We start from the raw sequence: 24,212 nt of genomic DNA, 5'->3' as shown, positions 1-24,212 counted from the left end.
TTGTTGCTCACCTTGGCCACAGGGCTTGTTTTTGCCCCCACTCCTGATCACTGCCTGACAATGCAAGGGAAACAGTGCTCAGGAAACGCCAGGAGGGAGGCTTGGGGCTGCTAATGCCTCCCCTTCCAGAGCCACCGAGGCCCTGGCTGGAGGACAAGGAGAGGGACATCTGAAGGACCATGCAAGACCCTGTGGCCAGGCTGTGCAATGGGGAGGGCTCAGACAGAGCCTCCAGGGCTCCCCCAGGAAAGGTGGGGGCACATTTGGTGAGCCATAGGGAGAGCTGCCATCCCGGGCCCCTGAGAAGAGCTGCAGACACAAAACCCAGAAGCAGAGTGTGGGAAAAGCCCCTGCAGGGGCCCAACCAGCAAAGAGCAGTGGAAGGAAATGTGAGGGGATGCAGTGCTGTGGGAATACCAGCAACCAAGCTGTCCCAAAAAGATGGTGCTGGCCACATGGCACAGCCATTCCACAGCAGCTAAGAGAGGGCCACCCTCTCACCAAGTCCAGTAGGAAACCAGCACCTCCCTGCATATGGGCAGTGAAAAAGCAAAGAGCAAGTTTCTACCCCTCAAACCTCAATGAAATTTCACAGTCCCCCTCTGAAAGGGTCTCATATTCAACAGACTCTAACAGACTAATAACTTGTGCTAAGGGTAAAAATATTGAAGGAGTGTCACACAAGGGTTACAAAACCGCACAACAGTCTAAGATGTTGTCCTGGATTGTAAGGCAATGTGTATTCTGTTTGCCATCTGTTAGAGGTGTGGTAGTTATCTTCTGTAAATTGGGCAGTTTTCTTTGTCTCTTCCACAAACCAAACCTCCCCCTGGGGAGACATCTGCTGTGAATGTGCCACTGAGTGTCACTGCATGACTGATAAAGTTACAGCAACCCATTGTGAGATGCTCTGCCCAAAGAGGAACCAAGCATTCCTACATGGATACAATCTGAGATTTTCTGACACCAGAACAGCCCTTCCACTGGATTCCCAGAGGAGCAGCTGTCTTTTCCACTGGATCTTAAGAGGAACTTCTACAGGATCACTGCTCTATCAGAATGACATGTGCCACTCCAGGAGGACTGCAGCCACAATTCCAGTTGGACTGCTACCAACAACAAGGTTTCTGGTTGTATTCTGACTCTGTCAGTGTTGTTTTGATTTATTGCATTGTTTATTTTATTTTTAAAATTTTCTTCCCTAATAAAGAGCTGTTATTCCTGCTCCCATATCTTTGGCTGAGAGCCCCTCCTAATTTCAAATTTATAACAATTTGGAGGGAGGGGGTTTACAGTTGCCAGTTCAGGGGAGGCTCCTGCCTTCCTTAGTAGAAACATGTCTTTTCAAATCAGGACAGAAGTATGTCCTGGAACTCACAGTACAATCTTTATTATTGTTGTTTATGCTAGCTAAAACAAAAATTAATAAGCCTCTGATAACTAAGTCTGTGATAGTTACCAAGAAAGTATTGTGCTTCTGTCTCAGAAATGGGCTACAGTGCATTAAAGAGATCCTAGAATGTATCAAAATAAGTTTTCTCATTGTATTTCTACTTGTAATATATCTAGATCGACCTGGAAGATTCAAAGAATATAATCGTCCTAACATTCTAAATTCACTAAAGCATACATAGAGCATAATTTAGAAATATGACAAGCAAATTTCAGTTGCAAAACTCTTTTTAACTGAGAATTTGCCACCTGTCCTCATTTAAAAAAAAACCAAAAACCTAAAAGTCATCTATTAATACTGCTTGCACTGTTACCATATTAACTAGAAAATTTAAATACCAATATTTCTTCAATCATTCGTAAGTTGTTCATGTTAAAAATTTTGGTTTGGACTAGATACTAACACAAGCTTGTTTAAAAATAAATACAGAAAACCTCTAAGAAAAATATATTTGTATACAAACTTCACAAAAGTTAAATCCTTTTCCCTTTGAGATAAATGAGAAAGCCTCGTGCAGAAGAGGTTCCTTCATGTCCTCACAGTGAAAAAGAGACCCCCTCAGCAACACCTACTTCATTAATACTGTTCAAAGTCCATATTTTTGCTCCTATTTTTAATTATTAATACAAAGAAAAAAAGGGGAAAAGGTTGGGTGAATGTACACTCCCCCTTCCCCTTTAAGTCTCACGTAGCATCATGTTCTCACGTGTTTCAACCAATCATATTAACAGCACAATAATACTATGATAATCAGCTGCCTAAACCTATGATAAGTGTGTTTCAATGGACACTGGAACACGCTGGATATGTCTGCTTATCCTGATGTCCTCTCAAGAACCATCACAAGGACCTATCTCATGGAAAGGACTCTTGAAGTGTCAGTTCATATAAGGGCTTGATTTGCTTACAAATTATGTTTCCTGTTTACAAACTGTTTTTCTGTTTGCAGATTGTTTTCTCTAGTAGCTGGGTTTTTCTCTAAGGGATAAATGGTTTAAAAGTTAAGTAGTTTCTTGGTTTTAGAGGTAAGCTGTAACCTATAAATATCAAACCTGTGACCAATACTAACCTGAGCTGTTGCCTGGCATATCCTGGATGTAAATGCTGCAGCTCCAGTGCAAATTAGACCCAGGCTGTCTTCTGTCCCCCCGTTTGCAAAGGGCCCTTGCAGGTGGGTGACAGAGAGCAGATTACAAATTCATACAGACAGAAGGGTGAGGTGTTGCCATATATCACAGCACAGTGTGATTTAGGCAGCCCCTGGGCTGACTGGCAGGGGCCTGGCCCAGTCACATCGCTCCCAAGGCTGCTGGGATGTCACTGGCCGGACCCTGAAGGGGCGTAGGCATCAGACCAATGGAAGTATCCAGACTGGCCTTTTGAAATTGGCTTCATAAGGAAGGGCTGGGGAATAAACTCTCTCTGTTGCCACACGAAGATCTGGGTGAGTGGCCTCTTTGTCTCCTGCCCACTTTTCCCCCCCATGAGTCAGCAGAAGATGTGTTCAGCAGCCTTTGGAAGGTTCTGGAAGGCTCTCTGCAGCTATGGCAGTTGCCCCCCTGCCCCCCCCCCCCCCCCCCCCCCGGTTGCTGCTGCAGTTGGAGGCTGCACTCCCAGCACGGTGCCTGGGCTCTGGCTGTAATGGTAACCAAGCCTCAGCCCCCTGTTCCATTCCTCCAGCCCACCCTGGCTGTCCTGCTCTGAGCCAGGCTTCACCCCACACCGGGAGCCCAAACAGAGCCCCATGGCACCACTGTGGGGTCAAAGCTGGTGGGAAAACTGAGGGTGTTGCACAGCAGGGCCTGGTGCCAGCAGGAAACCCATGGAGAGCCTTGCTGGCTCCGGAGGGCCCTGTGCCTCCCACTCTCAGAGCCGGGGGACACCCAGGGAATTGTCACCATGTGCATGGCCTCTACTCCGGTTATTGGTGGGCCTTCGCTTTTGGCCACCATCAGAGGCAGGGACCGGGCTAGAAGGACCCCTTGCATGTGCATGACACATTTTTATCAAAAATAAGGAAATGTGAAATATGAACTTTACTCATTTACTCTTAAGACTCTTTGCTGTCTTCATCTCTGGTGAAGATAGGGCAATGGTGAGCCACAGGCATAAAAATGAGATTGTGAGACCACTTCAGATGGAAGAGGTTTATATCCATGAAATCAAAGTAATGGGGAAATCTGTGCTGCTCAGCTTCTAAGTGTGAAATTCTGCTTGGCAGGCTGCCACTTTTAAGGTGGGAGAAGAAAGAAGGATTTCTTTCAGATGTTTTTTTGAGTGTAAATAAGGACATTTTAAGGCATGTAAATATAGTAATTATTTTTTCAGTCTTATTGGGAATCTTGTGACCCCACGACACAAGGGTTAATATATTAAACTCAAGGATTCACAAAATGACACAACCAAGGTCAGTACTGCACATTAAGATGTGCATTGTAAGGTACAGTACATTAATCATCAAAGTTGGAGACTATATTAGATGAGCTCCATCACTTCATCAATTAGTTCAGAGCTTTCACATTTGAGCTATGACTTCTGAGAATCAGACTTTCTCTTCTGCAGTGATATTTGCCTCTTTTTCAGCTGGCTTCACAATTAACCAGGATTTTTATAGCTCAAAAATATAAACCTTTTTTTTTTTTTTTAATTTTAGTTTAATTGCTGTGTCTCTAGGTTTCTAGGTTTTTTTTAGGATGCCAAGAGACTTTTTAGATCAGAAGACTGGCCCTAGCTTTATCACACTGCAGTGCTGGATGTAGTAAAAAACCCTTAATATCAGAGGTGAAAAAGCAGAACAAAAGAACCCCTGCTCATCAGATAAAGCAAAGGAATTGATTTAGTGTCTGCTTCTACAGAAGGCCTCATTCCTCCTATATGTACAATTGATTATTCAAATAACTTGATAACAATTGATATAATTATTTCTGATTCTTGATTAGAGTCCTGGAACTGGGTGATTACATCTTGATGTATGCATCATAAATGCAGGAGATACGGCCTAGATGAGGACAAAATGTCATTTTATTTTCCAGTTTATTCATTTTTGCTAGATAAAAAGACTCTAAAAATTTAATTATATGATCCTAAACAGAGGCTTGCTGACCTTGTCTTTATTACATTTCTTTTTGTAAGTTAAGTAGTAGAACCTCTTCAGTTATGGAGGTGAAACTCACGGTGGTTTTTAATGCTTAAGAAGGCTAAAAAACACCTTAGAGTTGTGTGATTGACATGCAAATAATGTGAGTGTGAATGTTTCCTTTCTACAAAATCAAGTCTGTAGTGATAAGATGAGCAGGTTATTCCTAGGAGAATATAACCACTGAAGAAGCAGCAGTTAATTCAAATTAATTTGTTGATTTCTCTCAAATTTACAAAGGATACAAATTTAAATTTCATGTTTCCTTCTCCTGTATATTCAACTATGTTTTTATTATTGTTTAGCATTTTACAGTTTTGCTGGTGCTTAGAAGATTGTAATATGTATCCGATAAACATCTAAACTTGTTTTTTTTTTTTTATTATTTTACATCTTTATTAAAAGCCATGACAAAGCTACTGGGTCTGATTCTGCTACAGCAGAGAGTAAGGTGGGCTGGGGTTGAATGCTGAAGTCAAAGCATTCTGCAAGCAAAGTACAGAACTGATTGTAAAGGCCTTTGGTTAAGACCATTTTTATTAAAAATGTGCATGGATTTCAGTGGTGTTCTGTCTAAGAAGATTATATCTTCTGACACGAGGGAGTGCTACATCTGAACAAAATAGATGCTGTCCACCAGCAGCTTGCAGTATTGGGTAAATTCCTACAGAAGCAAGCAGAAACCGCCAACTTAAGTCAACATTGGAAGTATCTGACAGCAAATTGCTATTGCAGAAAAATTCTACTGGCTGGATGAGCTGTGTTTAATACTTACATGACAAACATGTTTCTGTTTATTAATTTTCTTTGAGGTAACGAAGAAAAATCTCTGTCTGCATTTACAAACATGTAATCACATGTTAATTTCTGTCCACTTTTATTTTAAGCATGTCAGGCTGCAGAAGTGAAGCCCTTCAGGAAAGAGGTGAAAATAGATGAGACCTGCCGAAAGTCCTTTTGCATTCTCTTTCCTCCAGAAGCCTTTCCGACGTGTACAGAAGCCATTGAGTCAAACCACAGCGCTCGTTAGGAGGTGGATACCAGGGCTCCATCTGCCCTGCTGGGAGAGGATCAGCAAATGAGCAGCAAGGAAGATGTCAACGTGCTAGACAATAGTGTCGTGTCCTCTGCTGGCAGAGGAAAGTTCTCAACCGATTTTAAGGGTCAGAGTAATGAAAACTTAGCTGCAACGCACTCTCTGCAAAGAGGTTTCTCACTAAGTCATGCTAACCAAGAAGACAGAGTACCCATTTCCGAAATCTCTGATCCTCTTAAGGTTACTGAAGAACCAAAGGCACAGACTGTAAAAACTGATCTAGAGATACCACCTCAAGCCAAAGTCACATCAATACCACTGTCTTTTTTCCCATCTAAACTACAGCAACTCCTTGTAGCTGCAGCGAGCAGGGTCTCTGAAGCAAGGCAAGCTACAGAAACACAATCTGTAATTTACATATGGCCAGTAATAAAGATGCAAGAGAGTTCCATATCCTTCTGGCACAATTTTTCAAAGTCTTTAATACCAAGCAGCCCAGATTTAACCAGACCCTGTTCTAGTCCTGAAGTACCTGAAGATGAGAAATGTTCCCAAATAACCCCAATGAAAGAGCTTGTGCAAGAGCCAGATGAAAAGAAAGCAAAATTCTATCCTCTTATTGTAAAGTCATCTAACAGTGCTGTTTCAGAAGTTTTAAAGTCACTCACCAATATCAAGAATAAGGATTTTATGTTAACACTTTCATCTATTAGTCCTGTTGGAGAGCAACCGGAAATTCCTCTCTTTAAGGGAAATGCTCTGATGATCTATAATCATCAAGTCTACCTTCTATACGTAATGAGGCATGAAGACCTGGCAGCAGAAATGAAAATATCTGGCCACCATATGTTGTTTATGAAGACCATAATTTGTCTCATTACATGTCGTTCTGTCCGTGAGCTAACATTCCAAGATTCACGTCCACTGCTGTTGAGAGAGGATGCTGTGAAACAGGACATAAAATGTCTTGCAGCCTCTGCTACCCCCACAGCCCAAAAGAAAACATCAAATGAAAAACATTTCTCTTCACACAAGAGGACTACAATCTCTCAGGCCGAGGACTGCTTCTGTCTTGCTGGGAAAAGGCAGCAGGTGGTAACCCATGATGATCAGGTGAGCCTCTGTGTATGAACAGTAAATTGCTCCCCTGTTAGACATAGCTGAATGCAAAGTGCAGTATTCGGAATATTGATAACAGGCTGTGCAAGATGAGTGAGTTGTTTTTTCTCAGTTTTTCTGGGGAAGTTAAACAAAAGTCCAGCGGATACGATCACTGTAGAGGAAATCAAATTAAGGCTTGCAGGCCTATAAGACTTCACTCTTTTAAAAAATATAATTACATAATGCTGAGAAAAAAATACGTCTTGAGTTATACCAAGATTTTTCTAGTATTTGAACAGAACAAAAGCATTGTGGCCCATTGCTATTTAGAGAACAGTAGGGCCAAATTTAATAGCAAGGTATTTCTCAAGGGAGAAGGTTGGGATTTTGAAAACAGGTGATGAGTGCCATTGTGGTAATTTTTTAAAGTAACAATGGAAGAATAGAAAAGGGCTGGCATGCAAGATCCCTCCTGAATTAAATTCTTGCAAAGCCACATGCCCAAGGTACGTGCCACTGTAGAAAAAAAGCTGTGAAAATAAACTGGGATGGGAAGAAAATGACTACACTCACTTCCTGATAGTCAAGTTCTATTCTTTCCCATTTCAGTTCCTCAGCAAGACTGCATTCCTATCCAAAGAAGACTTGCATAAAAGAGATGATGAAAAAGCACGTTGGGATAATGACAAGGAAATAAGAAAGAAATTTGGTCTTGTTAAAGGTGTAAGAGTTGTTCTCAACAGGGTAAGTGCCTGCGAGCTTAAGGATTTGACTGCCAAACCTTCTGCACTTGAAAAGTAACCATTATGACAGAGAACTGAGGGAAGTGCCAGACATGCATACCTCTTTGTACACAAATATAGAGTATACTTCATCTTGAAGTATTTATAACAGAGCATTAGTATAAATTTCAACATTTTTGAGCATTTAACCCCATAACATAAAACATTTCCTGTTAGAGAACCTCACCACAGCTACTTCTAAAATGTCAGGATCTGGTGCTTCCCCCCTCCCCAGAGGACTTTCTCCAGAAAGTGCAGATAAAATGCTGGCTACTGCTGAAGTCTTTTCTGACTCTGCCTTCTCTTTGGCACTCATACAGCTGCAATGGAAAGCAGAAAAAGTGCCTGCTGAGCTCTTACTGCTAGCAATGGTTTGCAGTCTGTCTGTGCCAACATGTGGCTTGTTGGCAGAAACAGGAGGCTCTTCCTACCTGTGCCAGACTCTTTCTGGTTTGAGCACTGCTCTTCATTTCAAGTGAAGGTGCCAGAAGCACAAGCCATGTGTTTATAGTCATTGACCTGTTTTGGAGAAAGTCTTGCCCTATGGCTTTGCTTAGAAGTTTTATTTGGCAGTTTTGCCTGGTATCATCAGAGCCTCTGGGAATAGGTGTTTGCTTTCTCTCATCCCTGACATTTTCAAACTGTCAGTTCAGATGCGCCTCTTGTGTCCATTTTGTATTTTTCTACAAGAAAGCTCTAAAGATTTTTTCATCAGGTAGACTGGGCATAAATTTCCAGAATCCTGTATACCTTTTTTCAAGTTGTTACTGATAAATGAATTATCAATAATAAATCAGCATTTCTCCTCAATCTGCTTAGTATCTCATATCCAGCACTAACCTTCCATGTTTGTCAACTGGATTTTAAGCCATCATCACCCAGCCTTTCCAAGATCTTTGAGAATGGTCTGTTTTTGTTGTCTCTGAATGGGAGCATCGTTGGTGTACCCTCGGCATTCATGAAAATATACTGTGTCTTCTTGTGAAATATTTCGAGGTCAGGTGGAGCAAAACTCTCAAAAGAATATATTAAAAAACCACAGGTACAACTCCAGGATTGAGATTGTTTTTGTTTTTTTTTTTTTTTCCTTTGTGCCAGTACTCAAATGAAAGTAATAAAACAAGTATTGGCTGTCATTTCTCCTATAACTTCCTTTCCAGTAAATATGCCAAGGCAGACCCTTAGGATAATCAAATTTTTATGGTGTTTCTCCATTTATACATGTTATAATTTCTCAACATGTGTTCCAGAAATCGAATAAGATCAAATACCTAGCAAAATACTTAATTTTTGTCTGTTTTATACAAATGCTTCTACTTGCTGGACTGCTATTGAGAAGTTTCAGTTACACCAGTGTTATTAGTGTTAGTTCTCATTAACCTGAACTGCTATTGTGACTGCTTTTCAATATTTTCTTCTGCCATGTCTTTTCCTTTGCAGATTACATTAATTTTATTACATTGTGTCATTTCACAGAACAGAGACTGTGTTCTTTGCATGTAGAGTCATTTGATTAATAAAAAGATGCTACATCTTTGCTACATCTTCTTTAAGCTGTTGCTCATCATTTCTATCTTCCTCTGGTTTCTTTCATGAAAATTGAGCTCATGTAAAGTTGTGACAGTGGGATTAACCTATGTTTGTTGAATCTTGATGGAGGACCTTTCAAATCCAGGTGCCCCTGGCTAAAGGGAACACCTGTACAAAATGTTTTGTTTTATATGCAAGATATAATTTACAAGAATAATAATAGCTATTATCAAAGGAACTGGAATATCCGGGGGGAAAAAGCATTATATACCAACATGGAATGAAATGGAAAATAATTGGTAAGGATATAATTGAATACGTAACCCATCTACTATTCAATACATAAACAATAGTTAGTATTCAAAGAGTGAAGAGGTTGATGGAGCAACAGGAGAGTGGTAAGTAGGTTACATCCAGAGGGCAAGAGAATGACAGATCCCAAAGGATTGTGGAACATGGAGATAGGGAAGTATGAATTACAAAGTATTGTGAACAGGACATAGCAATGATGATTTGGAAATTACAATGCAACACAGAACCAATGCCCAAATTATTTACCTGAGTTTGGAATTCCATATGATTATTAATTCTAGTGAATGGTAGTGTGCTTCATCAAAATCCTTCAGCTCAGTCCCATTACCGAAACACATAGGAGCACGTAGCTTTGTTGGGAGCTCTAATAAGCATCCTGAGGGAAGAGTCCTTCACTTTCAATCTCAGGATGATAAAGTTGCTGAACTTACAAACCATTGCAGCTTTTGGCCAGGGGCCAAGCTGTTTCCATCTTCTACAGTTCCTCCTCCCCTGCTGTATGGAAGGCCTCTGTCCTCTCCCACAAGAGCCACCCGCACCACTTTGCAGGAGCCTCCTGCTCTAAGAATGGCTGCTATAAATGTGGGGAAAAACAGGTAAAAAATCCATTGCCTGTGTTACATGTGAGAGGGATAGACCTAACTTTTGCTCCTGGCCTATGTATTGTATAGATTTATAACTATAGATTCGTTGATTTAAAAACCTGTCTAGACTCTGACAGAGTACATTCCCTTCCAACTACAGTAGTCAGATTATTTGTTTCTGGAACTATATGTAACACCATCTGTTAAAACCTAGTCTGATTTATCCAGTTATTTAGAGAGAAACAGTGTTAGGAAACACATTAGGAATTTAAATGTAGGTAATTGTCTTCTGTGCTTCTCATTAGATCAATGATTATAACCCACTATCTTTATATATTTCCTTTGTGTACAGAAACTCCAAAGTAAGAAGCACAAGCATTCTGAGTTTAGATAAGAGGATGAAGTCATCCAAGTTAGAAAGGAGGACAGCCAGGAAAGGGGGTTTCCTGCTAACTGGAAACTTAATTTTTTCAGATTTGATTTCAGTGTGAATTAGATGAAATCTTTTTATTCTTCCCAGTTTCCCAGTCAGCAGGAAGCTGCTCAGACACTGGAATGGCTCAGCTAAGCTTCCTCTATTACCAACAGCCAAGCCAGGTATCAGCACCACTGAAGGCTGGGGCTTCCCGGACCCTCTGACTCCTTGGCTCTCCCCCAGGGGACGGCTGTGGGGTAACTTCAGGATTCTGGACATTCAGCAAAAGTTCACCAAGAACAAGAAATTTTAGACTGTAAAACACGGACTCTCTCAAATGAAATTTGTTCCATGAGGAAACTAAACCTAATCTTTCCATCTGGAAGTTCTGTGTAAGGCACCAATTTTCACAACACAAAGGAGAAAGGCAGTGGGTACAGAACCATTTGTGCAGTTGTGATAGCAACAAGAACAATGGGAATTGAAGTTTCAATTTATGGAAACTCCCAGAACATACCTGAGTGTCAGGAATCTTTTTCTGGTCTCTCTTCAAGTGTGATGTTTTGAGAGTGGCTGAGCTTCAGCTGGCTGCACTCCAAAACCACTGTCCCATATGAGGCAGTGCCCAAAGACATCTTACTGTTTTGTTTGCCCCCTACAAACACAACAAACTTCTCCACTGCTCAGGGTGGAAACCATGGCAAGATGTTCCTTTTGTACAGGGTATGTTTTGCACCCAGCACAAGAAGGGTCTTTAGCACTTTAGCACGCAGCTGACACTAAGAAGAAAATGCAAGTAATACTCACCCCCCCCCATGAATTAAATCCATTATCAACATATATAATTCTGTAACAGGTGGGTATTCAGCTATATTATTTTGGAGATATAAAGGATTTTTTTTTTGTTTAATTAGCAGTCCAGCTCTGGGGTAAGAGTATTACTCATAGGCATGAGATTGAGGTCTAGCAGACTATTTTTGTAGTCTGACTATTTTTGACTGACTATGAAGCCAGGGAAAATTTAAGGTATTTGTAATCTTGACAGAGGTACTCAGAAATCTTACAAGATGGTACTTCTAGTACTTTTAGATTTTCCAGTGCACTCTAGAAAGGGACAGCTATCCTACTGGGCAATTATCCTAAATAAACCATACCTGAACCTTGGGCTGCAGCACGTATATCCTGGATTGTTTGAACTTGCATCTGATATTCTGTATTGTGCAAAAAATGTTCTGTGTCTTTTAAAGACCTTCATGTAGGAAGACCTCTTACAGCCCTATTTTTCTGGTAGGAAAAAATATTACTCACTGCATGCTCAAATAATGAAGCTCAAATAATTCTGGAACATACTCACATTTTGTCCATATCTTTCTGGAAATTCAGTGACTCCAGGAAATAAACTCCCAGCCTCTAAATGATTTTCTGCCTATCAAGCAAACACAAATGTCCCCTGTAGGTTTGCCCAGAGCCAGAGCCTGACTGAGTTTGAGTTTTCATTACAGTCTGTTGCAGTGTGGATAAAGTGAGAAAACATCTTATATGAAAAATTCCACCTTCTCCCTCTGCAGATTTGCTTCTCATGGCCCTGAGTCAGTGCTGATTGTGAAAACTGCAACCTCCTATGTACTTTTGTTTTTTAAATAACCCTGAAAAGTCAATCAAACAGTATGCAAAACTCTTCTAACTTGGACACTCAAATTTAGAAAACGGGAACAACAACTTGTACCTAAATCAACAGTCTTATCTGGAAGCTAAAGAACAGGGCAAGCTTCATAAAGAAGATCACTTCTTGTTGCTTAATTTGATCATCCAAGGTAAAAAATATTTGGTTTCAACTGTTATTTCAAGAATAAAATCAGTGTTTTGTTTTCACCCTTCAGGAACATTTACAAAGATGAGTTGTACATCAGACTGGGTGAACAAGGGATGATTGTCCTTTCCTTAAGTACCAGAATGAAGGATCATTGGATTAAACTACTAACAACCAGAAGGTTTAGAATAAACAAGTGGAGGTGGTTCCTCGTGTCATGTGTGGCTAAGTTGTAGGAATCACTGCTAGCAGGTTTTTGCAAATACTTCAGTTTATACCAGCATAATTAAAATGCTATTGGACAGAGCCATAGAAAGATGTCTGCTATCCCTGCCTCGGGAAATTATTGCACTTCAAATGGCAGAGAGTGGACAAGTATGATTTCATGTTCTCATATGCTCCTGTAGACATTTTAGTAATATTAGGACAAAATGTTGGGTCAGACCCAAGGTCCATTTAGCTCCATAGTGTGTTCTCAACTTTGGTTGGTAGGGAAGGCAGGGTTCAAATGCAGTGCTGGCTACAGGTGGCCACTGATACTGGCCACAGCCACAAACTGGAAGGTGACTGGACTGAGATGTCGGCGATGCTGCATGGAGATCACTGCTGCCACCAGCAAGAGACCTGAGGCAGAGGGAGAGAGACACCAACATGGCATCTGCATGGAAAGGGCTGTAGGTCAGCCAGGCAACTCACTGGTGTGTGCAGTTTACACAGTTCTCAGAAACAGAAAATAACTCATGGTAAAGTTTTATCTTGATGAATTTTGCTCTTCCATCATTACTAGGTGTCTGAATTCAGTATCGTTGAATTTATTCATTATTCAAACAATCGGCCAAAATTACCTTCTCCATAATGTAAAAGTACATGCACAAGTCATAACATGCAGCTGTATCTTTTAATGGAGAAATTAACTTCTCAAGATCATTCTTCTAGAGAGAATATTCATAGGATATCCATAATTCTGAGCATAGTAAATAATAATATCCACTTCTTTCTCTTTGGATTTCAAGACATTAAGTGTATTCCAAATGAGGACAAAGTAATGTTGTGCTAATCACTGCACTAAGTACCATTGAGAAATTTGGCACCTCTTTCTTGTAGATATTGTTGGAAATTCCATCAGAAGTGAAAGAGGCTCCAAAGGCACCCAGGTTGACTGTGACACAGCTAGGAAGTTAATCCAGTCTCAGAGCTCAGTTTTCACATAAGGCAAACCCTTCTGTGCCAATTCTCCACTGGTAGACAAAAGTATCTTTTTCTCAGGATCTCTGCCTGGTGCCAGAATGCCAGCTCACAGTGGGCTGGAACTGTCCAGGTTAGTTTCCTGTATTTGCAGTTATGGGAAACTTAAAAAAAGAAAAGAGCCATACAAAAGTGGCAAAAGTGGCAAGATGGCCAGGTCAATGGAATTTAGTGGTAAGAATATCACCACCAGTTACCAAACTGCACTGCACTGGAGGTTGTGTTGGCCCGAGAGAGGGAAGCAGTTTCACGTATCGGTATCCTCACCAGTGGGACTTAATGTGCATAGGACAGGGATCCTGCTCCTGTTCAGGTAAAAACTAACTTCAAAAGGTGTTCTGCTTGAACACAATCTCTCCTAAAAAGAGATTTAAATCTTCATGGAATAAGAGGAATCAGTCTGAGCAGTTGGCTGCCTAGCTTTTCTCCTGTGAGTCCAGCACAAGTAATTCTAGATTAGCAATTCTCTCAGCCCACTTCCTCTTTGTGACATTACCATGCTAGACACTAACTCACCACTCTGGACATGAATGTTAGAGAGTCAAAATATCTACTCATCTTTAGGCAGTTTGCTACCATCTGTCACCAAGCCCATTTCAGAGACAACTGCAGAAAGCTGGATCAGAAAGTAGATTTAGAACCACATTACACATGGGAAAATAATGCTATCCAGGAAACCTTTTTATGGGTCTAAATTATAAATCATGCCTTGGAAGAATTTTAATTTTGGAGAAGTGTTTGGTGAGATGCTGCATTTGACCACAGACAGCTGGGCTGTTTAATCATTTAGTATCATTTACTTCCAAAGCAGCTTATTTAATCCACTGTGTGTATCTGACTTCATATTGTCAGTGGAAAAGAAGAAATAACACACACATATATAGATATATATATACCTATATGTCTATCTATCTATCTATATATATATATATCTGTGTGTATAAGTATGTTCTTAGAATTATGTATAATAATACATATTTACATATACAAGTATGCACACAAAAAATCTGCAATGTCTGATGTATTTTCTTTATTGTAAGATGAGAAGGTCTAATCAAAAGAACAGAATTAACTCAGGTCACCAGGGATACTGAAATTTAAAGGGCAAGAAGAGTTCTTATGTTAATAAAACATTTATTTTCAGATTTTGCACTTAACAGTTGCATGGAGTCAATGCTACATAAGGGATGGGTACAAGAGTCAGTCTGAGTAATTTGGTTTGATTTTCCTCAGTAAAAAGTGCCTCAGCAGTTGCAAAGCTAACTTGGTTTCCCAATAAGCTCTTAGTGATACATGGAAATACACGGCAGTATTTATATTTCAGGATAATATTCAACATAATTCAGTGTAGCAAGACACTGTTCTCACAGATAGAGAAAGTAAGAAAGACAGTATATGAAGAACTAATGAAAAAAGGAAAAGCTCTTTGAATGAGAGAATACTATAAACTTAGAAAAGCACCTGATTAAATATTTAAGGATTTATTGAGACAGAGTAATGGAGGCAACTCTAGATTTGCTGTCTAAAAGCTTAATGTGTCCTTCTGCAGTCTGATCACAGCCATCTCGGAGTTGTTCAGTTTGAATGAAAATCCCCAGCCTGCAAACAGAGATAGTTTCAGACATGAACACATCTTACTGCTGAGCCTGAGAGACTTAGGTAGCAGCATAAAAGATCCATCATGCTGGTGCAAACAGCCAAGTGTGCATGTGAGGGGAGAGGATTTGCATTTTTCAGGAGGGTCCATGAACCTAACATTTGTCCACAACCACTTGTGGGCAACTTCAGTGGCTCCTTCTGGGCCATCATTTTATAATGGTGTGGTTCACCATTATAAAATAATGTGTGGTTCAACCTTGTGTTTGAGAGGTCCTCTTTAAAACTAGAGGAAAATTTACACTTGCTGCTTGTCCTCTATTAAAAATGATGCTATTTGGGCACTATAGAAACCAAAGTGACACTATCCCATGGATTTGCTCCAAAGGTCTTCATCACAGACAAACTGAGATATTGACAGCATGAAGGATCCATATCAGAAACCTAGCACTGAGTGATCCAGATACCAATCCTCTGGGCCATTTGATCCTTCTGTATGGGCTCCCTGAGGTTACTAACAGAAGCCATTCAATATTCCACAACTGCCAGCCACCACATCTACCCTATCTACATCTTTTTATAGGATGAGACCTTCATCAGATCTCAGATCTGCTTTACCTGATCTTTAATTTAAAACATGGGAAAAAATTCTCTTTAGCAGCATTTCTCAGGCAGATTCTTATTGTTCTGAGAGTCTCCCTTTTGAGGTGTCAGGGCAAAGGCCATTCTCTGGTGCTGGCAGCCACTGTACGGCCAGAACCACCAACAGTAACAATTGCAGATCTATTCCTGACCTCGGCTCTTGTCAGCTGCACTGTGAAACTGGCACTGCATTGCTTCTCAAGATACTGTTTGAAAGAGGATAGGGAACCTGAAAGCATACAGGTAGTGAAAGTCACCTGCTTTCCAAATGCAAGAGCTTCTCTCTCCCTCTCTCCACTGGCCATACACAGCACCTAAGAACACAGGGCTCTGGACCTCATCAAACCCAATTAGACTCCTGAAGCAGACATCTGCTAATGTACACATTTGGGCTATGATTTGGACGAATCCCATATCAGTCCATAGCACTTGTCAGCATTTTTATATCCAATAAATTGTTCCCATTTCTCCAGAGCCTCGTTCCTAGCACATGAGTATGAGCTGAGCTCTGCAATGTATTTGTTATGCAGCCAAGTACGTGATATGGCTCAGGGGCTTGGCCAGACTCCCAGGACTTGTTCAAGATCACAGAAGTAGAGTAGGTGGCTCAGTAGAGCCACCAAGAATAGTAATCTGGGGGTCCCTCTTCAAAAATAGCTGAGCAACATCCGTCTCTTTTACATACATGAATCTTGGCATTTTTCCTAACAACTTAAAAAATTCCTTTAAAACAGATTTCTGAAACAAAGTAACGGTCTTGACACTGTAGAGAAGGAATCTAATCTTTCCTTTATACTTAGACTTTTTTTCCGACAGTGTTTGGATTTGGACAGGTCTAAGCCTTAGACATTTCTGCTGAAATAATTTAAAAGGGACTTCAAGTCCTGAGAGCCATAGTTTCTGAGTACCTAAATGGGGCAACCCTAAGAGTGCAGATTTTCATTAAGGATAGAACAATTTCGCAGAAGGGATCAGGCCTCTTACACATCTACCTGAGAAAAGAGGTATCCAAGGAGTCTCAGTCACTCCTGGAAACTCTGGCACTGTTCTCCTGATGAGGCTTTCAACCTTGACAGAGAGCTTGACTCTCCTGACCCTTCTGTAAGAAGGATCAAACAACAAAGCTGCCAGCTTCACAGTGACATGTTGAAGCTATTTTTAAAACCCCTCTACTGCCTGTCAGTTATAACACCGTTTTTGGAGGCTAAAATAGAAACTAGTTTCCAGTATCTACAAACCAAAACCCAATGGATACTTTTAGTATTGTCTGACACATTCTTGGGAGCCTCAACAAGCAGGCCAGGAAAAGTCTGGACATTAAGCCAAAGTTCTGAAAAGAACTGAACTACCCTGGACAAAATACTTTAAAGCCCTATGTGGAAGAAAAACCACTTCAAACAACATTATGATCATATTTGGACAAAGAGTAAGTTTTATATCCATATTTGCAGAGCAACTGATGCTGTTACTTCTCACCAAGGCACCAGCACCAAGATCCGTACTCACAGTAGGAGCATTACTAAAACCAGCAAGCCAGAGTGCAAATGTTCTACCACGTCAAACAGCAGACACAACAAGATAAGAAAGATATTGTGTCCCATAATTTCAGTCCACAAGAACAACACTGCTGTAGTTTCTCAAGGAGATGATCAAGGAAACATCAACCTAGTAACAACAACATCAATTCTGTTTTTTTCTGTAGACAGAAAGCATAAAACATTGCATCTTATTAACGATAACAAGAGAGCAGATGATAGGAAAGGAAGATCCAAGAATGTTTTTCTCTTTTTAACATTTGCCTAGACCTTGAGTTCAGCCCCTGTAGGGCATTAAGCCAGTGAACCACTGGTACAGCAGGAAACAGAAAGTCAAAAATGTACCTGAGAGGACCTTGACCAACAGGTTGCCAGCTCACACCAGCTTTTCTCAAAAAGAGTCACTGATTTATTTTTGGCTTTATGTCTAGTCAGAATCACCAATTTGAGCAATGAAAAATACTGAGAATTTAGGTCTCAAATTCTTGTAAAATTTAAAATGCTAAACCAGGAGGACTTACAGGTGAAAGAACTTAAACACTACTGAGGATATGCCACTAGAGCTCAGCTCTTTCAATATGGTTGAAAATTTAATTAATTAATATTGAGAGTGATTTAAAAAATCTTGAAATGAAAGACAGAGCACTTGAGAAAAGTACAACTGGTGCACTTGAATCCAAATACTAGCTTAAAGAAATTATTCCATCAATGAGCTGAACAATAGGCATAAAGGTAAAGAGAGAATTATTGAGTCTAACGAAAAGTTTCTTTTGCAGAAGAGACATTTTAAAACCAAAATCTCAAACTCTGGTAGAAAACAGTAATGTAATCTCTGGTTTAAAAATAACATAAATAATTTCTAATCCTTGTGACTACACAAAAAAATCATCAGAGTTATGACCGAGGTTCAATATAAGCGTTAAAAAATCCAGAGACAAAGAAAAAGAGCCAAAAGTACTTATAAAGCCTTATACACCAATCAGCTGAGAAATACCACAGCTGACCTTTGAACTTATCTCAGCATTTTGAGACAAGTTTATAATCTGAGTCTTATTAGTGGGTGAGTTTGAACCAAAAACAGAGGTACAGTACTAAGCATTCCCTTAAACATAATAATAGTCCAGCTAGCTTTTTGATAAAAAGACTTATGAATTCAGAAATTTAGTTACTAGCACACAATTACGTCAGGCTTATCCACAAGAGGAGGCTTGCTTCTGTGTCACGTAACTACCTGTGCTCAGGGAGCGTGCAAATATTTACAATGTCTCTTTTAAAACCCGTTAAATTGTTTGGCTGAGCCTGATTGCTTGAGGGCTCTTCAAAAGCTCCTATTTTCACTTACAGCCTCATGGCTCACTTACAACCCTTATGGAAGCAAGTATTTAAGATAAGCATGCATAATACTGTAGAACTTCACAGGCTTTCGCAGTGCAACAAATAAACCCTCATTTTGCCAAGTCACATTTTTCCCCTAGGAACATCATGCTGCAGCTTCTCTTCTCATTCAGTTAGGTTGCTTAAATAAATGAATCTCAGTCCCTCTAACACTGTATCATTCATATTTATATTGTTAGTCTACAGATAACTTGACCCTTACCTCCACAGTAGCTCACAGATCCAGATGCAAGCAGTGGAAGTCTCACAGCACTTTCAAAAGTGGATTCCTGCTTTTGGCCAAGTTGTTGAGTCCCTGGGACACATTGGACTGTTTGAGAGCACTTGCAGAGCAGATCACTTCCATATGGAGACAGTGGACACATGAGAATTCATCAACATAGCTGTAGACCGTGGGTTTTGGAAGAGGCTGTGAATGTGGCAATGAAACTGGACTAGATAAGATACAGAACTCTGAGTTTGTGCTTTAATGTTCAGGCACTTACAGGATGCCTGTAAGTGTTGGCTTTGGACATTCAAGCAGGTAGAAATAGAATAATAATTCCCTTTTGTCCTTCCATTTCTGTATCAATAGGATCCTCTGAGTATTCCATTCTCTACACAAAATTGCATTTAAGAAAATCTTCCAAGGGAAAGGATGTAAGAAGGAATAGATTCCACATTTAGGTCTGAAATTGGATATTTCACTGCAGTAAAAAGTGTAAGTGCTATGCAGACACATTGGACATCCCATTCCCTCTACCTCCAGAAATTGTGACACATTTACATTATTCATTAGCACATGGCACAAAAAAGCCTGGGTTTTTGCTCACTCTTAGCTCTCACAGACATTACAGCCATAACTGATCACCAGGATTGCTGGGAATTTGTCTTCTTTGGCTCACCTTCTTATCAGGTATTCACTTTCCTCTCTAGATGCTGCCATAGGAGTTTATGAACATGAAGAGAAAGCACCTCTCCCTGCGAGCAAGGCTGCTGATACCTGGGTGGAGCCACACTTTTGTACTCCACCTGCAGTGAGAGGTGACACAGGAAGCAGAGCACTGGGGTAGCAGGTTCCCTCTTCTCTACACAAAGTGGATCACGGATCATTCTATTGAATCTACTGGGCAGAAACCAGAACGAGGGTGTGGAAGAACTGATACACTTCCTGAACAGCTTTGGAAAGCCCCACGCCTGACCACAGTTCCAAAGAAATGCTCTGTGGTCTCCACACATCCTCCTGTATCCTACAGGCTTTGTTCCTCTGCTGTTTCTTTACCCTTCAAATTATTCCTCTTTTTCTTGATATTCTTAAATACAACTCACCATACTGAGTTATCGCACTGTGTCAATTCTGTGGCACACGTCCTCCTTCCCTCAGGCTTCCTCAGTCTGTCACCTCACCTCCACTCAAAAGACCTTAAGCTGGACACAGCTACTCAAGCCAAACCCTGTGCTTAACTGCCCTCGTGCAAAGATCAAATCATAGGGATGAGCTGTACCCAAACCATTCCAGAATAGGCTCAAGGCATTTCTCAAAGTTCAGAGCTCTTGCTTATGAGTCCCTCAAACTCAAGTGTCTACTCTGCAAAATAAAATTTGTTCTGCCACGTGGGGGAGCTTGTGTTGCGGCTAATGCTCATTGCTTCCAGATCAAGAGAAAGGGACAGCTCAGCAGCACTAAGGACTGCAGCTACTGGAAACTCTGTTCTGGAGAGGCTGGTTGAAAACCTGACACATGCATAGATAGTGCACACACACTTTAATAAAGATGTTCCTTTTCAAAATTATCTTGGGTGACAGTCATTGACTTTGCCATAGCTAATAGACTGTAACTAATAAAAATTTGCAAATTCCAGTTGCCCTTAGCCTGGTAAAATAATAGAATTTAAATTGGAAAAGACCTGTAAGATCCTCGAGTCCATCCATTAACGAGCATTGTCAAATCCACCACTAAACCATGTCTCTAACCATGCCACATCAACTAGATCATCATCAGAATGATAGATCAAATAAAACAAAAAATCCTGTATTTTAAAGGGATAAGTAAAGCAAACAAGTCATAAGGATCAGTTCCAGACCCCCACTGAAATGATTTATAAACACAACCACCAGACTGGAGTCAACTTTACCCCTTGCTGAGCCATGTTCGTCTGCAAAGCCATCTTGACAGCTGAAGCAAATGCAGGTGAACCAGCAATCCAAAAGGAACTTGTCCAATCATATTTACCAAATAGATGGACTTGAAGTCTGCTTGAAACCTCTTAAAATCGCAGCTGTGCCACAGAGACAAAACCAGAGCTAAAACTCAGCTCTCAAGTCATTCAGAAAATAAGCAGTCTGGTAGCCTGAGTGTAGGGGGATAGAATATAAGAAAATAAAAATAGTGTAGGAAATAATCTTACACCTAAGGAGTTGCAGCTGGGCCAATTATCAGAGATTAGGAACAGGCCTGACTTTAACAGGCCACAGCTGTAACCAGTGAGAAGAAGAGTGCTATAAAAGAGTCGGGTGGCTGGTTGAGAAGGGAGCTAGAGTTAGTTGGATATTTTGTGAAGAAGAAAGAGTCAGTGCTCTGAGAGATGCCCATGAGAAAACACCAAAAAGGTATGAAACTTCTGTGATAGGTGATAGCAGTATGGAACCCCTGCAATACGATGGCAACACCTGAGGAGATGAAAAAATGACTGGGGTGGGTGGTTGGTTTTTTGAGTGGGGATGGGTTGTTTTGGTATTTGGAGTTTTTTGTGTGTGTGAGGTAGGTTATTTCGTTCTCTGTTAAAACCAAGTGAATCGCTCGAAAGCGGTTTGCCGGTACGACGAAGGCTGGCCATGTGCAAAGGGAAGACAGCTGGGGGCACTCCAGCCTTGAGCCGCACCCCTGAGCCACTGGGCGGGGCAGTCAAAGGCCCCTCACGAAGCGCCGCGCTGTCCCGCCCGCAGAACCCCTCGGGGCGCCGGCACGCACACGGCGGCGGAGCGCAGCACGGGGCTGTGGGACAGCCGGGAGAGGCGGGATCAGCCGCCGCGCTTCTCCCGTTGGTTGCGGGGCTGGGCAGGCCCGGTCCTGCGAGGCGCGGGCGCAGCGGCGGCCCCGAGGCGGGAGGATGCGGGCGGCGCCCGGGGCGCAGCCGGATCGGCCCTTCAAGCTCCGGAAGAGTCTGGGTAGGGGCGGCGGGGGCGCGCAGCGCTGCGCGGGTCGGAGGGGCTGCGCGCACACATAACGCGTCTCTTCTCTCCTCTGCTCCGCAGCCACCCGGCGGGAAGAAGTAGCAGGGATCCGAGCCAAGTTCCCGACAAAAATCCCGGTAAGTCTCTGGTTTGTTATCGGAGGTTGTTGCCGCTGTTTAAGGAAAGAAGCGTGTGAGGGGAGGGCAAGGGACCTGGATATTTTAGGTATTCCTAAGCATGACTCTAATTAAACAGGTAATTGTTGAGAGATACCATAAAGAGAAATACCTTCCTGTCTTGGACAAAACCAAGTTTCTGGTTCCCGAGGAGCTGACCATGGCGCAGTTCATAACCATCATCAGGTGGGTAGTGGATACTGGTGGGCTGGAGCTGCACCTGGGCTTGGCTGCTGGTGCCCAAGAAGGCATTTCCTAGAGTGCTGCTTCCTTCGGTGGGTAGGAGGATAAAGGTGTTAGTAATGTAATGGCTTCCCTCTCTTGCAAGGGTTCAAAGACAGGTGTACTATTGGGGAAAATGGGGTCTTTTTTGGGTTCACAGTCCTCTCCCTTCTCCCTAACTGTAGTGAAAAAAGACTATATAGTATTCTTGTTCTGCTCTCTCCCTGCCTCATGCAATGGGTGTTGGGGCTCTGTGTTGTGCTTATGATTGTCACTGCCTTGCTCTCTTACTGCACCTAGCTGAATTTGCTCTAGTTCAAAGCAGCTCTTGAATGGCAGTGAAGTGAAATGTGTTGCCAAATTATTCTTTATGAAACATTACAGCAAAGAAATCATTCAAAATATTCAGTGGTATTTTCTGACAAAATGTGAAAGCTATGTTTTTCAGTACAGTTTTTAAAGTATAGAAAAAGATCTTTCTAGATTGTAACTTCTGTAAAAGATGCTTTTGGGTCTTGGACAATTTAGGTTGTAATCCTTGCATGTAATGTCTCTGAAAATGACTTGTTTTCTGAAGATAGACTTTACAGTAAGTGTAACAGACTGGAACTGGAATAATTTACAAAATCTGCACTATGGAAGCTTTTGGTTTCTATTCACACTTTTCCCTGGTAACTGGGAACTCCAAGCCCATGCCCAGCACCTTTGGTGTAGCCATGTAAGCCTTACCTCAGAGCACAGGCCTTTGAGCTTCCAGTTAACTTCCTGCTGATAGAGACAATAAATCACATAATACTTTTACACAGCATTTTTTTGTCCCTAATTCATGCAACTGCTCTGCTTAATGTATGTCATAGACTGAAATTGAAACCACATGCAACTTGCTAATGTTTAATCCTCTTTTTCTCCTCTCTTTTTCAATTAGAAGCAGGATGGCTCTGACAGCTACACAAGCTTTCTACCTGCTGGTGAACAACAAAAGCCTAGCCAGCATGTCCTTGACAATGGCAGAAGTGTACAGGGACTACAAAGATGAAGATGGCTTTGTGTATATGACCTATGCTTCCCAGGAGATGTTTGGATGCTTGTTACCCACTGCCCAAGGGAAAACTGTGGAATGCTTTCAGAAAATCTAAGATTGGGTTCATATGCTGCAGCAAAGCAGTTGGCTCTGAATCATGCCTGTGACACAAACCTTGGAGATGCTCCTTCCAGTGTGAGCTCTTGAGCTCTGTAGTGGGAGTTATGACCCAAAAGCTGGCAGGACCAGCTTAAGACAGAAATGGTGGTACGCTTTCCCTAGGTAATAATTTGGATATATATTTTTATATTTGAAGACACTATGGGTTAGGTTTTTTTGTCTTTTGAACTGCACCCCCACTGCTTTGCAATATCAGTCTTTACTGTGAAACTGATTTTTAAGGTTTTCTGAAAGCCCTAAGTCTAAGAGAAAAATAAAGAACCTTTTAAGTATTGAGTTGACTGTTACTTTTAATCTGGGGAAAGACTAAAAATTTGTCGAGGAGAAGACCCTATAATAATTCTGGGAATTTGAGCATAATGCCTTTTAAATAAACACTGCTTGCACAGCTACTCTGAATTCTTCAATGAAATATCAAAGTTTAAATTGTGTCACCCATGAGCAAAACCATAGCTATGAAAGTTTCATTAAGGTAGGTATCTGGGCTGTGAGATTGAATAGGAGTGCCAGTGCAGTGTTAAGTTCAACACCTGAATAAACTCAGCTGTTACAGAAAACACTGTCTGTGGTATAGATAACTATTTGTTTAAATAAGCAACGCAATTGCTAGTCAGCATTAACTGAAATGCAGATAGCAGGACTTGAAGGGTAATCAAGTTTCAAGAGTTATTTTCTTGCTACTGAATTTTGCTAGCATGGTTACTCTAGATACTGTTGTATCCATCCCCTACAGGCACCTGCTTGTCAGGTACCCTGAAGCACTTCAGTGAGCCTTCTCTCAACAGCAGAGCCAAGACATGTGCCTTGTGACAGTCCAGTGTTTCTGGAAAATGTTGAAAATATCAAAAATACCATGTAGTAAAATGTGGATTTATCTTAATATACAGG

The 24,212-nt window shown here is 41.2% G+C and overlaps 1 protein-coding gene across 2 annotated transcripts; it reads left to right on the top strand.

Moving 5' to 3' along the window:
- Window positions 1–21,065: 21,065 nt before the first annotated feature.
- On the top strand, window positions 21,066–23,596 carry MAP1LC3C (microtubule associated protein 1 light chain 3 gamma). Of its 2 annotated transcripts, none has more exons than XM_058802186.1 (4): window positions 21,066–21,161; window positions 21,807–21,862; window positions 21,981–22,087; window positions 23,049–23,596. In XM_058802186.1, exons 1-4 carry the CDS (start codon window positions 21,137–21,139, stop codon window positions 23,257–23,259), a joined length of 399 nt encoding a protein of 132 aa, XP_058658169.1. In that variant the 5' UTR covers window positions 21,066–21,136; the 3' UTR covers window positions 23,260–23,596. The 2 variants fall into 2 exon arrangements, with proteins under 2 accessions (XP_058658169.1, XP_058658167.1); XM_058802184.1 differs by lacking the exon at window positions 21,066–21,161 and adding an exon at window positions 21,489–21,719.
- Window positions 23,597–24,212: the final 616 nt, after the last annotated feature.

This window comes from Ammospiza caudacuta, chromosome 3 (assembly GCF_027887145.1).
Source record: "Ammospiza caudacuta isolate bAmmCau1 chromosome 3, bAmmCau1.pri, whole genome shotgun sequence".
NCBI lineage: Eukaryota > Metazoa > Chordata > Aves > Passeriformes > Passerellidae > Ammospiza > Ammospiza caudacuta.
Note: the sequence above shows the minus strand (reverse complement) of the source record. Positions and strands in the feature narration are given on the sequence as shown.

Bases quoted from the DNA above. Each gene is read 5' to 3' on its own strand.
- MAP1LC3C (XM_058802184.1), top strand. From the start codon at position 21,662: ATGCGGGCGGCGCCCGGGGCGCAGCCGGATCGGCCCTTCAAGCTCCGG. The intron at 21,720-21,806 runs GTAGGGGCGGCG...TCTGCTCCGCAG, and splicing joins CAAGCTCCGGAAGAGTCTGG to CCACCCGGCGGGAAGAAGTA. The intron at 22,088-23,048 runs GTGGGTAGTGGA...TTTTTCAATTAG, and splicing joins CAGTTCATAACCATCATCAG to AAGCAGGATGGCTCTGACAG.